The 15,239-nt window shown below is 36.7% G+C and overlaps 1 protein-coding gene across 1 annotated transcript in view; it reads right to left on the bottom strand.

Annotated features, from left to right (window-relative positions):
- Positions 1 to 15,239, bottom strand: part of WWOX (WW domain containing oxidoreductase) — a 541,270-nt gene that overhangs the window by 510,058 nt on the left and 15,973 nt on the right. Inside the window, exon 5 of the mRNA XM_075715547.1 lies at positions 1,930 to 2,036. Coding sequence (XP_075571662.1) covers positions 1,930 to 2,036 — 107 coding nt within the window. The remainder of the gene's footprint in view (positions 1 to 1,929; positions 2,037 to 15,239) is intronic.

Below are 15,239 nucleotides of genomic sequence, written 5' to 3'. Positions count from 1 at the left end.
TCAACTAATTCTCTCCTGGTTACACACTCCAAGTAATTAAAGTTCAGTAATAACTTATTCTTTCTGCTCCAGCACCTGCATTTCATTTGTTTATTTTCCCAGAGTCATAAATCTGAGGGACTGTCAAAGTGCCATAATATTAGTGCAATAATCAAAGTTAATTAGTCCCTCTCAATAAACAACAACAAAGCCATTACAAAGATGCATTGAAGGTTTTCCAGCTACCCAGTTTACAGATGAGATTCTTTTCTGAACAATTAGAATTTGAAAACTGTTAGTAAATAAATGTAGTGTTTCTGAAGTAATTTGACCTTCAGTGATCTTCATTCAATTAACAATTCATTAACTTTTGGTGAGATAATATAGGTATTAAGACAAGTGCTCCTGAACTGCCATTGCCTTCAAAGTGCTCAGAGATATGCTTAGAATTAAGGGGGTAATGGGATATTTTTAAAATAAAAAGTACTCACTACTGCCTTATTTCAGTTACATAAGAAACATTTTATAGCCATATTTAGCTGGACTAGGACTACTAAATTCAAAAGACAGAATATCACCAAATCCAGTTCTATTGAAAGAGAACGGACAGACGAACTTTAAGCAACATGTTATGGTTGCTCCTGTTGGAATTCTCCTGGAATTCCACACTATTGAAATGAGAGAGAGAGAGAGCGCGCACAGTGTGCAAGCGAGAGAGAACACACTAGAGCGCGCTTTAATGTGAAGTATTGAAAAGGAAAGGATGATAAATTTTTCACTCCCAACCCTTTACTGTAAATCATTAATATCATCTGGGCAAGAGAAAAAGGCCTCAATCCAAAGACTGTTCCTTGAAGAAACTTGTGGTTACAAAAATTAGCAATATTATGAGCATCACTTATTTGGAAATAGCTACTTGTAAATAAGCACTGTTTGTTTTGCACTAATATTATAATTACATGTGGACTACTTACGTGTAAATATTAATACCACTGAGTGCTCTCCCGTACCATCTGGGAATAGCTGAAATATTTTCAGAGCTTGGGAAATAAAGCTGAAACACTCATCACTAATTTTAGCAGGAAAGAAATAAGATTCCGAGAATCTGATCCTGTGTTTTATTATTCAAGTAAAGTGTATAGGAATGTGTCAACAGATTATCTCCTGGAAGTCAACAGTCATAGGAAGCTCAGACAAAAGTAGCCTGCAATCCTTACTAGCAAGTAAATGATTGTGGAATAAAGTAAGAACACTGAATAAATTTTAATAAGGGCCTTAGAAGATGCAAAAAAAAGAAAGGAAAAAAAAAAAAAGGAAAGGGGGGAAATAAGGAGTCACAGAGAAACAAGGGTATAGTCAGTACTGAAGAGCTTGTATTTGCATGACAAAATGGAAGAAAAATAAAAGAAAGAGGGAAGAAATAGGAAGGGAGAAAAATGTTGAGACAGACTGCCTGGCAGTAGTCCTGTTGGGCCTGATGGACTAGGAAAGAAAAGGAGGGAAACATTCATGGTTTTGAAAAGTGTAAGAATGATCCTCTGAGATCTCTCGTAGTACAAAAACTGTGGACAAAATAGCGGCTGTCTCTAATACCCAAGTGTGTACATTCTCCTTCAGTTAGTTATACACTTTCGTTCTGGAAATGTCATGTCCTATGAACTCTGAAACATGCCTCAGTGGTTCTTTCAAACATTTTCACCCTACAAAGCATCCATATGATGCATGATAACAGCACATCAAGCCTTGCGGTCCAATACGGTCACATGAAATGAAAAATCTCTATCACTGATATACCAGTGACTGAACAGGATATTACAAAATAAGACAAATGCCTTCTTCCTTAGATTTTTGCACGGCAATGTAATATCTGTTTAACTGCTTGTACTGCACAAAAGACTTCACATGTTGAAAAACACAGCTTAGTGCTTGACACTATATGCATTCACTTACCCATTCCACAAGAATGCGTTGTACAGCGTCATTGCCTCTTGACACATTTCTGCAGGCCAGGATAACATATGCCCCATGCAGTGCAAGAGACTTCGCCGTTTCAAAACCTATGATAAAACATTTTCCTAGTCAGAAATAGATCTCAGTAACAAAACAGAGCTATAAAATTACCTGACAAGGTGAGCCACACACTTAAGTACACTAACACTACCTGCAGTCTGAGTACCAGTTTGATAGTCACCTGGACCCAGCTTTTAAGAGCACACATGTAAAAAGGTAGACACCTCAATTTGAGCAGGTCTTTGGGACAATAATTGTATATATTTTGTGCAAAATAGGCTTGGGATCTTCAAAAAGCAGACTCAATTTCTCTGCCTCGGTGTCTTCAGCCGTTAGAAGAGCAGGATTATACTTACTCCTTTCTTGTTTGACTGTGAAGAACGAGCCGTAAGGCAAGACTGCAGAACTATTATGCCTGGCAACATCACACTGAAAGTGGTAAGAGTATTCTAAAACTGAGCTCTGGGCTGCTTAGATACACAGCTAGCCTTTGATCCATCAATCTGAGGACCACCTGTGGCAGGGGGGATCATCCATTGGGACATGTGAGGGAGTAAGAATCAAAATCACATGCAGATAACTACTCCTTTTCATCCCGAACACCACCCCACCTGTAGAACACTGCTGCACAAAACCAGGGACTAGAGAACTATCCAAGTGTTAAACCATTCCTGCGAGGGAGATGTCAAGCTCATTCTTAGAAAACGAGATTCTACCGAAGGAGATCTGTAATCTACTTGTATGTTTTATTATCCACACACTTTAAAATCTTTGCTAAAATTTTCCTTAAACTATCTGTGTAAAATCAACTCGGTTTTTGTCCCATCATCAACTGATAGATTGAAAACAATTTTTCACAATTGTTCTCATTATGAATAATCAAATACCATACAGCTTCAATATACTCGTTACAGTATCATGGGGCTAAATGGGTCATTGGATGTACCAGATGATACAGAGAAAAAATAATCCATGAAAAATTCCCTCTTTTGCTAACTCACGGATATGACTTAATCTGCAAGCACATTCTTTCTAAATCTGAAACAAGTGGACAGACAGTTCATACTTTGCTGCAATTGAAGTGCAACATGAATCTATATCCCCAGGGTTTGTTTTTTTTTTCTTTCACCCATAGAACAAAGTTTCACAGTGAATTTCTAAACGACTGTACACAACCTTTTTTTGCAATACTGTTAATCATTTCTTCCCCATTCTGAATTTGGGCACTTCATTTCTCCTTTCTAAAAGGAGACTTCAGATTTCAGATGAATTTCAGTTTGTTAATTTGGGACCGTACTGCAATTTAGTGAGATCAGTTTAAATTATGAAACTGTCCACCAAGAGCTGCAACTCTTTCCACCTTGACGTCACCTGCGAGCTTTGCAAGCATACTCTGTTTCACTGTTCAATTCATTAATGAAAAGCTGCATAGAAGTTGGTCCAAGGTAAACTTCATTTAATTGGAAAAAATCTGTGACAATTTACAGCAGGAGATGATGAGTTCTTGAGAGTGCAGTATGCCCATAAAATGCAGAGAACTGAGCCAGAAACTGGGTTTCTGTCAGGGGTGAGCAAATACATATTTGTGATGTATTCAATAGCATCACTGGGTGTCCATCTCCATGGAGAACTGTAACAATGACAGAAATTTCCACCGAGCTGAAAGAGGCACAACGTAGCTTAATGAGTTCCAATTAGACAAGCTTAAACTAGAAAATGAAGAATCAAACCGAAATGCCCAGCAATTTGAGTATGTGTAGAAGTCAAAGAGAAGAGGTATTTGGTTTAGCTTTATGATATTTAAATCATGTTCATGTTTTCCTTTTAAGAATTGTTTACCAAAAAACCTATTAAGATGGGCTGTCTCACTTCCAAAACACCCTGGAGCAACAAAATTCAGTTACAGCACAAGACATAACTTACATTACAGAAACAACAGACACCAAGATGAATTTATACCATTTTCTGCAATTACATACTTACGGTATTTAAGTCCAAGCAATTTTCTTGTATCTCTTTTAAAGCCAGTCGTTGTACCAAGCAACTTTAATTACCTGGGTAATTCATTGCATGCACATGAATTCAGCTGCAGCATATGCAAAGATTTCCCCTGTTCCTAATTCCACTTTAAGCGTATTTAACTAGAATTTTTCATGTAACTAATGTAAGACATGTTGTACCAGAGTACTATTAGCTAGCTGTATGCTTCTTGTTTTGCACAAAAAAGACACTTATTTTGACCAGCTTACCATAATATTAAAAACTAGCTGGAATGCCTGAGAATACAGTTTTTCTACTGTTATACAACAATCTAGAGCTGACGGCCGGTTTAATTAGCTAAGCGTGATGATGTTTTGCTAACTCTACCCCATGTCACACCGTGCAAAATAATAAATTCCATGCCACTCTCTGTTACAGTTAATAACTTGATTCTCATTATAAACTAAACTGACAAAGATTAAAATTTAACCAAGTAAGTTATATGCTGCAAATTTAGTTAATTTTAATACCATCTTGATTTTTCCCTGTAAACTTGGGGAGGAGTGTTAAACACTCCTCTTCAGGACGTACTTGCTCTCTTCTTCTGGCTACCAAAGGATGATTCTTCACCCTCAGGCAGACATGTTCTGGATCTTTCCATGAAATTATGTGCTTAAAAAAAACTCTTTTCAGAGGATTTTTGAGCAGCAGTCCATCCTTCCATTCAAAATACTGCCACAGGTCAAGTGCTGATGTCTCTCCCCATCAGACATTTTAAACTACTAAATCATTCATGAACACTCTTGCACTGTATTTAGGACAGCTAGATTTATGCAAAAGGAGAAAAACAAATCCAGGTACCCCAAGCCACATAAAGGTTCCAATTCAACTACTGAACTACTGGCTATAAGGTAGGGATTTTATATAACTATTACTACTTGGTCTTTCTATCACTTTGTGTGGAGCATAATTCATAAGCCGTCTTTTCAGACCATCTACCAAATTAAATATATATCAAGAAGAAGAGGTAACACAATGTCTACTTCATAGAGCTCACTGGGGTTTAAGTATGATCTACCTACCAACTTGCTCACTCTCGAGACTGCAGCATTTTTAGATATGTCCTTAAAATAAAATCTTCATAGACCTGAAAATCCTCACTAAACAATACAATTAAGTACCTTTACAGTTTAAGACACAACGATGCAGGAGCTCAGAAGAATGCAATTTCTAACTGAAACACCTGAAGCAGGAGTTCAGAAGCACCTCAGTATTCAAGTCTTTTTATGGCTTTAGCTTTTTGTTTCTCCTGCAAGTGTCACATAGCTTAAACAGGTGGGGAAAAGCTTCTAGCATAGTGGAAAACTTTTATTCTTTTAACAGACTCGTGTTAAAATAAGTTTGCCAGGAACATTTGTCTTTCAGCAAAATGTAGCCATGTTTTCAATAAACAGTAAATTTTAAATCCTCAGACTAACACAGGGATTGAGTATTTAAAGTACAAAGCTATTTAAACTCCATAAAGAAAAACCCTGCCTACCTATAAAAACTACACTGAATCAAAATCCACATTGAATGTGGTTTCATACACCAACATTAAACCACAAACATCATAATGGTCAAACAACAGTAACCACCCCCCCCCCCCCCCCAAAAAAAAAAAATCACAGTAGGGTTAAATAGAAAGAGAAATCTAAATAATTATGTTAAGGACATGCATAACTAAGGAACCAGAACAACCTTAATTCTATCCACAAAAGCAACTTTGTGGACTTCAAAAGTACCAAACATTTCTTTAAAACTTTCTTTAAAACTGGTGTTCTCTTACAGTGAGACAGCCCTTTCACAATGTAGGAATGTCAACAGCAATGATACTATTCTCTTTTCCAGGAAACAAATCCCATCCTCCAGTGGTGCCTCTCCCCTGTACCACAGCGCCGGGGTATTGCAGCTGCAGACAGCACAGCCTACTGCCGACAAGAACTACTGCCATGAACCTTCTGCCGAGCTGCAACGGCTGGCAAAGGGTGCACATGGCTGAAGGAAACCGTGCCCGGCCTCAATCTATTATTGTTCTGTGCTTCAGTTTTCAGACTGCAAAGTAGGCAGCTCAAAAAAAGCTGCAAAACTTGAATATCTTCTTACAGAAAAATCACACATTATATACTACTTGTGGGGGTTTTTTAAGTAGGAACAACCACATTAGAAAAACAGCATAGGATAATACACTTGAGCATCAAGGACAGCCAATTACAAAGAATCAGACAGATACTTCCCCCAAAAGTGACAGAAGAACAACATGCTTAAATAACATACACTTTGGAAAAGCAATCATAGCATATTTAAATACTCTATACAATACAATTGTTGAGCAAATGTTTTATAAAGCTAAGACAAATTTCAAGTGATTGCCCTGGAAATCTCAAGGAGGCAAGAGTGTCCTGAGACCGACTACTCTTGCTGCTGTTGATTTAGCTGAATGACCTCTAATGTGACACTCAAAAGTGACAACCCCGCTTAAGACATACGTGAGGATAAACATTATGGCACAGCTCTCTACATCAGCAGCTAACCTAAAGGACTGGTAGCAGAACTAACACAAGAGCTACAACTGCATGGAATTTGCTACAGACATTTAAAACCCTTCATCCCTTTACTAACAGCATGCTTTTCATAAAAACTCAGACTTAGCACTCAATTTCATTCTTCATCTTCTGTGATGATTGTTCAATTCAACACTCACATTCTTGTCTATCTGCAGTCCACTGCTACCAGTGAATTTTGAGACAGATTTTCAGCTAACAGTCTCAATTAACGAGCAGTTAGCATCGCTCAATTAATGCCAACTGCATTGTGTCAACATGCACCAGATGAGTATATGGCTCTGTCAACGGTGCAACCTCCTCTATAAAACAGAGAAAGGGATTCACTGACTGGAAAAGTAATTCAGTGATTACTTGTTTAAATAAAGTAGACAGCATATAGTCCATTTATCATTGGGGGACATGTTGTAAAGAATTTACATCAGGCATTTACATGTTTTAAAACATTCCTTTATTCCAAATATAAAGAAGTTTGAATACACAAGAAGAAATTCAAAAACACTACAGACAATGTCAAGTTTTCTTCAGCTTCTCTACCTTCTCCCAAACACTCCAGGATACCTTGGTTCTCTCAGTTATAACACATTTGAAAAGCAGTGATGCTATCCTTCTTTGCAACAGCTCAGTCCTCAATTTAAAAGCCTACAGGGTTTGTTTGCATTTATTTTCTTCAAAATCATTTCTTCCTTTCTCTCCACCGACAGAAGAGCTCTGGAGTCCCTGAAATTCAAAAACATCTTCACATGTGCCTGAGTAATAATTTAAAGCTGTCACAAGTCCAGCCTTCCCTGAGCCCTATGTCACAAGCAGTTTGAACATAAACGAAACGGGAGCCCAGGAGAAAGCCTTCTTCCCTTCCACTACAGTAAACACAGCAAGATCACCTAAGTGAACAAAAGCGTTCTGTGGAATTGGAAGTGAAAAGCACTAGCCTGCTTGTGTTACATACTTCTGGCCTTGCATACACTGATGGATTACTTTTGGACTGTAGAACAGGAGAAACCAACTCAGATTTTGTAAGCATGAACATATTATATCACTAAAAGCGTGTATTACTTTCACAGCTGTGTTCAGCTTTTTCTTTTTTCCCCCCACTGCACTGTTCTCAAACTTTCCTGTTGCTTTCTGAATTGCAGCAAACATCCATTGGTTTCTTATAAACAGACAGATGCCTCATTTGCAGAGTGAATTTTCAGAATAGATCTGGGGTTTTTTTTTAAATATTTCTATTTTCTTTTAATATAAAATGGGTAACGGACTTGTACAAAATCATTCCTTGATAAACCAGTAGCTGGAAGATCAATTTCTTTTCCATATATGGTATTACGATATTGCAAGTAAAAATCCAACTTCCAATGAATAGGAAGGTTTTTATTTGTACTATTTGGTTCTTCTTGGGAAGGACCAATAATTTTATGTAACTTTCATAAAACAAAAGCAACAGCTTTTTAAATTAATTCTGCAATCCAGAAAATACGAAACCTTAATTAAAACATTCTTGGCACTAAATATAAATGAAAAAACACTTTCTGGCCTCTCTCGCTCAAGGGCAGTGTAGCCACTAGTTCAGGAGTTTGCATTTAAACTCTGATAGTGTACAAAACATCCAAGTTAAGAGAACTCCTTCCTCCAGGCAGAAGCGATACAAAGGAGCATGTAAAAAGGAGGATGCGATTTTCTTGGTTTTTTGCTCTCCTTGCTCCAAGTTCTTTCCAGAAAAAAAAAAAAAAAAAAAAATCAAAAAACTTCTCAGACGCTTCCTCTTGAACTAAACATAGGCCAATATGCAGCACTTCAATTTTACTTTGGTTTAAGATCTTTGGGAGAAGAAAAGTATTCTCACTGTTTGGCCAGTGTGTTTCTACACTACAAACCCAACACCTTATCTAGAAAACCTATAGCATGCATGGAACCAGAGTCTTGGCAGTTTCAAGACATGAAAGGTCAGTGTGTATGCAACTTTTAAACCCTTAACATTCTGATAAGGCACAACGGTTTTTACTTAACCATCAGAAAGTTTATTTGCAACATCCGATCGTCATCCAAATCATACCTGATTTTATTTTATTTTTAATGCAGAAGTAATGAAAGTATCACAAAAATATTTTTCCATGTAGATGTTACTCCCTTCAAACCCCTTTTGCTTTGAAAACAAAACTGTACATTTGTCCTGGACCAAGAGTAACTTTGAGTTTTAGCTAAAAAGGAAGGAAATGAGCAAAACCTTAAGAGCAGAACCCTGACACAATATACAATACTGATACTTTTTTTTAAAATGCAACTTGTAATCTACATGAAATGCAATTTAAGCCCAGTTTTACTACAGAGGAGAGTTGTGAAAAGGTTAAACACCCAAGAACTTGCAACAAATCATCTTTATAATCCAAAATAGACTCTCATCTCATCCCAACTGCTGCATCTCAGCAAACAGACTAGGTGGTTTTTCATTTTCGGGACCCAAGAGAACAACATATAAATGGAAAAGAGACTTGCCTCCTAGACATCACTAGACTTATCTCAACTTGGGAGACTTAAACACCAGTGACAGTGAATCAGATATTATTCAACACCTCTTCAGAAAAGGAGTAAAGCAGATTCAAACGCACTAAAGATAAAGTGATGAAGAATTTGGAGTTACACAAGCTCCTTTTCAGGTTGAAATACTGCAACAATGATGTGTGATTTAGGGAAGAATCTTCTGCAACTAAGATTGTCGCTGCCTGTGCTGGTGGTGTAAGGGCAGAACATCCAAGAGATCTTTCACATGGAGTGATGACAGCCATATGCACAACATCACATCATTGACAAACTCATACTTTTCAGAGCCCAGAAAACACCATCCATTCTGTGTCAGGATTGCTTGGCCACAATGACTCTGCTTCAATGTGGACATTTAGGATACAATCTTCGTGATGCGTTATTCAAGTTGCTCCAAATGCAAGTTTTCAAGCAAATAAAGCAGCATGATATTTTTAAGAGACTAAATTTAAAATGAGCAATTCACATTAAATACTAATGTTGCCTTTGTTTCTGTGTGTTTGCAGGTGCATGGTAATGATACATACTGATATTTCTCACTGAAAAGTTTGATGTTATATGAAAGATATATCCTGCCTCTCCCTTTGTGTGTAAATTGGACAAACGTGTTTTTCTTGGAGCCATGAACCCCAGAAAAAGCAAACAAAAATTAAACAGGATGAGTAATGCATTGGTTCTGTTTTCCATCCAACCAACTTAAAAACATGCACTCGTTACACATTACACTTCTTTGCAGTATACTGTCTGGGCAAGGCAAAGTTATTTTTAGCAATAAGTACACTGCCATTGTCTCTGACAAAACTCAAAGTATTTGTTTCATCTGAAGGTAGCACAACACTACACAAATATGAAAACACATCCTTAAATTGATGGGATATAAACATCAAAACTCAAAACAGAGTCTGTGACTCTGTTCCTGTAAAAAATTAAAAATGCATCATTTGAGGCAAAGAAAGCTAAATTCATAACTAAAGACGCTGCAAGCAAACAAAAATACAGAACAGTGACTATGTCAGGCACATACACTACAAATATGCTGTGACTAAGGGCCACAAAATTGCAGTCAGATCTGTATCTGCTCTAGTTGTACTGTCCAGAGAGGCCCACCAACTCACCTTAAAATGCAATTACACAAGACATGAACAAAGCTTGGACTTCAGCCCTTTCAGCTCTTAAAACCTAACACTGATAATTGCCTCAGCTATCCAAAGGCACAGTCCAGCAGCAGATTCAAACCCGTATTTCCTATCCTTTATGTTGTAGAGGTGCTACTATCCAGTATAAATATTGCAATAATAGCCAAGGGTTCCAGTCTGGAATGAACCCTATTGTGAGATGCAGCACATTAAGCACAGAGCCAAGCTACTTCACATGTCCCATGATAAGACCTTGTTTTAGTTGTGTAAAGGCAATTCCCACCAACCATTAAATGGCTGCCCCTAAAATACGTGGGGATGACTACCCTGAAAAACTGTGGTTTTGAAATAAGTTAGATATTCTTAAAGAAGCTTATTAAAACATAAGGGGAGACAGAACCAAAACTGAAATTTAATACTGAACTGCACAGATCATCCCAATCAAGATTCCTCCCCCCCCCCGCCCAGTTACTAGGTCATGTAAATACAAACAGGTCCTGTTAGGGGCCTGAATAGATCAACAGTGGCCAGGGATTAGAGTGAAGGGAAGAGAAGAAGAATTGGTGATAAGAACTGAATTTTCAGTGAAATCCCAGGTTTCTCTTTCATATTTACTCCTTGCATTAGATGTACATCAGCAACCAAAAATCCCAGTCAAAAAGGATTGAGACATGCATCTTCCATTTCAACTAACCCCAAAGCTCTGTTTAAATAATATACACTCCTTTGGGGTGGGGGGGAAGTCTCAGCCTTCATGTTTCATCTTGCCTTTCTTCATCTACGAAACAACAGGATCATGCTCCTACAAAATCCCAAACAAATTTTTCCTGAATATTTTTTTAAAGTGTATTGTATCAGTCCAATAGACATTATCAGAGTTGCATTTTACCAATACTAAAATAATTTGCAGAAATTAACACAACTAGTCATATCTTAGCATCACATCTGCAACTGAAGATTACTCTCTTTGAACTTTTTATTCACAGCATTTCTTCAAGCATAGAATAAATCCATATTCTCTTTTGATTGTCTTTAAAAATGACAGTGTGGCTTCTTGCAAGCAGGTCAGCCAGCTTTCCTAACACAAATCAATTATTGTATTTAAAAAAAATATATGAGAATTTAGCATTTAGCTTTATAATTTAATGTTTAAGGAGAACTTATTAGAGAGTTTATTTTTCTGTTTGCATATAATTTTTCCTTTGTAACAGATAACATATCATGGGGAAAGACAGGCATCTGGATACACAGCAACTCGGCACACAACTTCACATTTTCTAGACAAAAATAACCTTTCCACCTAAAGTGAATCTACATGTATTATTACCAAGTCAAGTCAAACAAAAAGATTTATATACATATTAAAAGAAACTTGTTAGAAAAATTGTCTCAAAATGAGCAGAACTCATTTTAGTGACTCATATTCCTAATTTTAGTAAAAACCCTAAATTACTCTATTCAGAATTACGTATGTTTATATTCATAAGGGATAAAAAAATATTTTGTTAGACTACACTTATGTTAATACACTACTGCTATTTTTATTGCAAAGTAAACACTTCCAAAATAAACATTTTACTGAAGTCTAGAGTAGCAGAAAACAATAAATCTGCCCGCAATGTAAGTCAACATCAAACCAGCATCTCAAGGAAATCTAGATCAGACCTGAGTAGTCAGATTTGACATGACATTTAGGGCACCCTATTTCCCAGTAAGTAATCATTCCCAAATGTTTAGTCACTATGGGATAAGTGACCAGGTTTTTTGTTTATTTGTTTAAATAAAGCCAGTCTATTTGTAAGTACCATTACTTGAATACATTATTAAGGAAATAAATAACATTTTTGTGCAAGCTGCTGTAGCTTCATTGCTATTTTATAGCAAAGCTGAGGCAAGCTAAAGAGCAGTGGTGGCAACAAAACTTGAAACAGTCACACACACACACACGCAAAAAAAAAATCATTAAGGATTTACCTGACATCAGTAGCAAGTATCAAAGGCCAACAATGAAGAGACTCCAGTTTCTAGCTAATCCACACACCCCTGAAGTGTTTGTGTTCTGGAAAAGTGCCAGCGTAACAGCATTCATAACTGGGTTTATAAAAAGTCTGATCAGATATTCAGTATCAACTAGGTTTTGAAAGCTGTTCTGAGGGGCATATATATATATTTTTTTTCAACTCATCCCCAAAATTTTGCGGCTATTTTTCCCCCCCTTATTGTTACAATTTTTAACATACCTTCTTAGACAAGCTTACTCAAGTGACCAGAAAAAAGCCCAGAGAATTTAAAATTTATCTTTGACTTTCTCTCAGGCTTTTTTTTAATCAGATATTTTTTTTAAAAAGTTCCAAGTTCAGAGAAATGCAGTTGGCAAACTCGCCTTCTCTAAAACTGCTCTTTGCATTAGCAGTAGCTTTAGGCAACACAACAGCTTTTCCCACCAAAGCAAAAACGGAGAAAAAAAAAAGCCAGAGGTTGTCTAGTTTCTTTTCAAGTACACTTCTGTTCTTCTGTAAGCCAACAGTATCATAGGTTTCTGTACTGCTGAGCTGAGCTCTAATTAAACATAACAAAAAAATTAGTTGCATGTTTTGAATCTCCTTTTGGCAAGTACAACAGTGCAATGTTAATAAAAGAAGTAAATTTAATAAAGAGGAATACTTCATCCAAGGCAGAATAATTAAAAGACATACTGTGCTGTCAGCTAAAGTGCTAGATCCTCCAAGCTTTAATCCCTAAGTTATTTCATGGGAAATACTCAGTGTTATGTAAAGATACCAAGAAAGTACTACAACATAAATTGGACCAAATTTTTTTCTTAAAAGAAACTTGATATTTATTTATATCAGTTACACAAACAGTGAAAGGTTTTAAAATGTACACTAGACATTTTACAGATAAATAATAAAACAAGGTTCTGTCCTGAACAGCTCACAATTGACATTACAAAAAAAGATGTCTTAGAGAATCAAACATACACACCTAGGTCTTGTTCTAAAGAGCTCACAGTTTGTATCATGGGGGAAAGGAATAGATGAGCAGACCGAAAATTAAAACAGCGCTACTTGATTTCTGGCAGTCACTACCCACCTCTGTCTTTGGGCAACATGAGATAAGACAATTTGTTTAGGTAAGCAGCAGAGGAAGATTTTAATACAAGAGTCATTTCAGGATCCTGTGAAAAGACCTGAATACGGGGAAGATGCAGTTCATTGTTCTTTCCGCAAGCAAATAAAAACAGCAGATAAGAGACAGCTAGCAAAGGGCAAGGTAACAAGACATGGAGGTTTGGGAATTTATAAAGTCCTAGGTTACCTCCTTAAATTCTAGTTTTTCTGCATTAGATGGTATTCAGGATGGGTACCAACCTCCCAAGGTTCAAAACTGGCAAACCTTTTGGGCGTACTTTAAACTACGAAGGAAAGAGGGAGATGGGAAGCTGTTATGTAACTCAAATGATCCATCATGTGGTTCCGATATACAAAGTAAGGCAGGAGATGGAGTTCTGAAACAAAAGATGAAGAATAAGAACAGTATTAACAAAAAGTGTCTATACACAAAAGCAAGGAGAATGGAAAACAAGCAAGAATTAGAAGTCATTAAATTATAACACAAGGCCATGGGAAAAAAAAAAAAAAAAAAAAGACCTCTTTGCTGCACTTTCAAGAAGCATATAAAAACATATCATGCATCTTGTCACACCAAAATTAATCTACAATTTTTTTAGATTACACGTAAGGTCTATCTGCTAACAGCTGGAACACCAGCAACCCAGCCAAGAGCTCAATGACAACGATCTAAAGCAAATGACCAATTACAGCTGCATGTTCAATACCAATATTTGTTCATCTTCCAAGAAGTTAGACCTTTCCAGTTTGGGGAAGGAGATGTTAAATCCAAAAATCCATATGCCTACAAAACTTTACTTCTGTAAAATATGAAAAACTGCCAGGTGAACAAGCATACTAAACATTTTCTAAAACCTGCTGGTTTTTTGATGATTTTGTACTCTAAAATCTTGAGTCGCAATTTGAAACATTGTGAATTAGGTAAAAAGCATTACTTCTATTGATAGTCAGAATCTAGTGTTGAATAGTTCACTCAAGATCACACAGAAGTCAGGCTGCGTACAGTTCCTGATCCCATATTCAGTCTGCCTTGTCCATGACAAGTTCCCCAGTTAAATGACCAACTCTTAGTTTGCGTGTATAAAGTCTAGTAAGTGATATTTATTCATCAAATTACATCATACACCATTATGAAGCATATACCTGCCTTACATTCTAGATACATAACTTTTTGTTTTGCAAGAGACAAGTATTTCAAGTACCAGATACAAAGAACAGAATCAGGAAGTCTAGGTGTCTATTCCTTTGACCACAGATTAGATTCAGAAGCAGATACAGTAACATATCTTCTCGCAGATCACAATCTTCATTCACTGAGGATGCCAAAAGCATGCTGCCAAGTAGGTCATGCACATTTTTATGTACTCTTCATCGCCTATCTTAGTAAGGCACAAAATAGTCCAGATTTACCTTCAGAGTTAAAAAATCCTTCAACAAGAATAAGATTTATACCCCTCAGCAACTGCTTGCAGCTGGACATAAACTGAAACAAATAAAGCACTTTTTGGAAAAGCTTTCTTTACACATTTCTAGTTGCCATGTTTTCTACTCTTAATACATCTTAATTACTCCTGCTAAAGAATTAGAATAGCTTTCAGAGGAGCGTACTTTTTATCCTGTGACAGAACAATCCAACTCCCACTTTAAATTGGGCTATGGACATGGACATAATCTGTAAACTTAGGTCAGTTACTGCAGCCATATGCTGCTCCATATGTAAAATAAGACTGATCACACATTTCTCAAAACCTTAAGTAGCATAGTTAATGTCTGTAATGTACAAATGTATAGTAGCAAGAAATGCTGCTCATGCTTGCCAATGGCAGAAGAGGAACATAACCAGAACCTCCCACAGTTCCTGG

The sequence above is a fragment of the Pelecanus crispus genome, chromosome 8 (assembly GCF_030463565.1).
Source record: "Pelecanus crispus isolate bPelCri1 chromosome 8, bPelCri1.pri, whole genome shotgun sequence".
NCBI classification, from domain to species: domain Eukaryota; kingdom Metazoa; phylum Chordata; class Aves; order Pelecaniformes; family Pelecanidae; genus Pelecanus; species Pelecanus crispus.
This window is presented reverse-complemented; position numbering and strand designations above follow the sequence as displayed.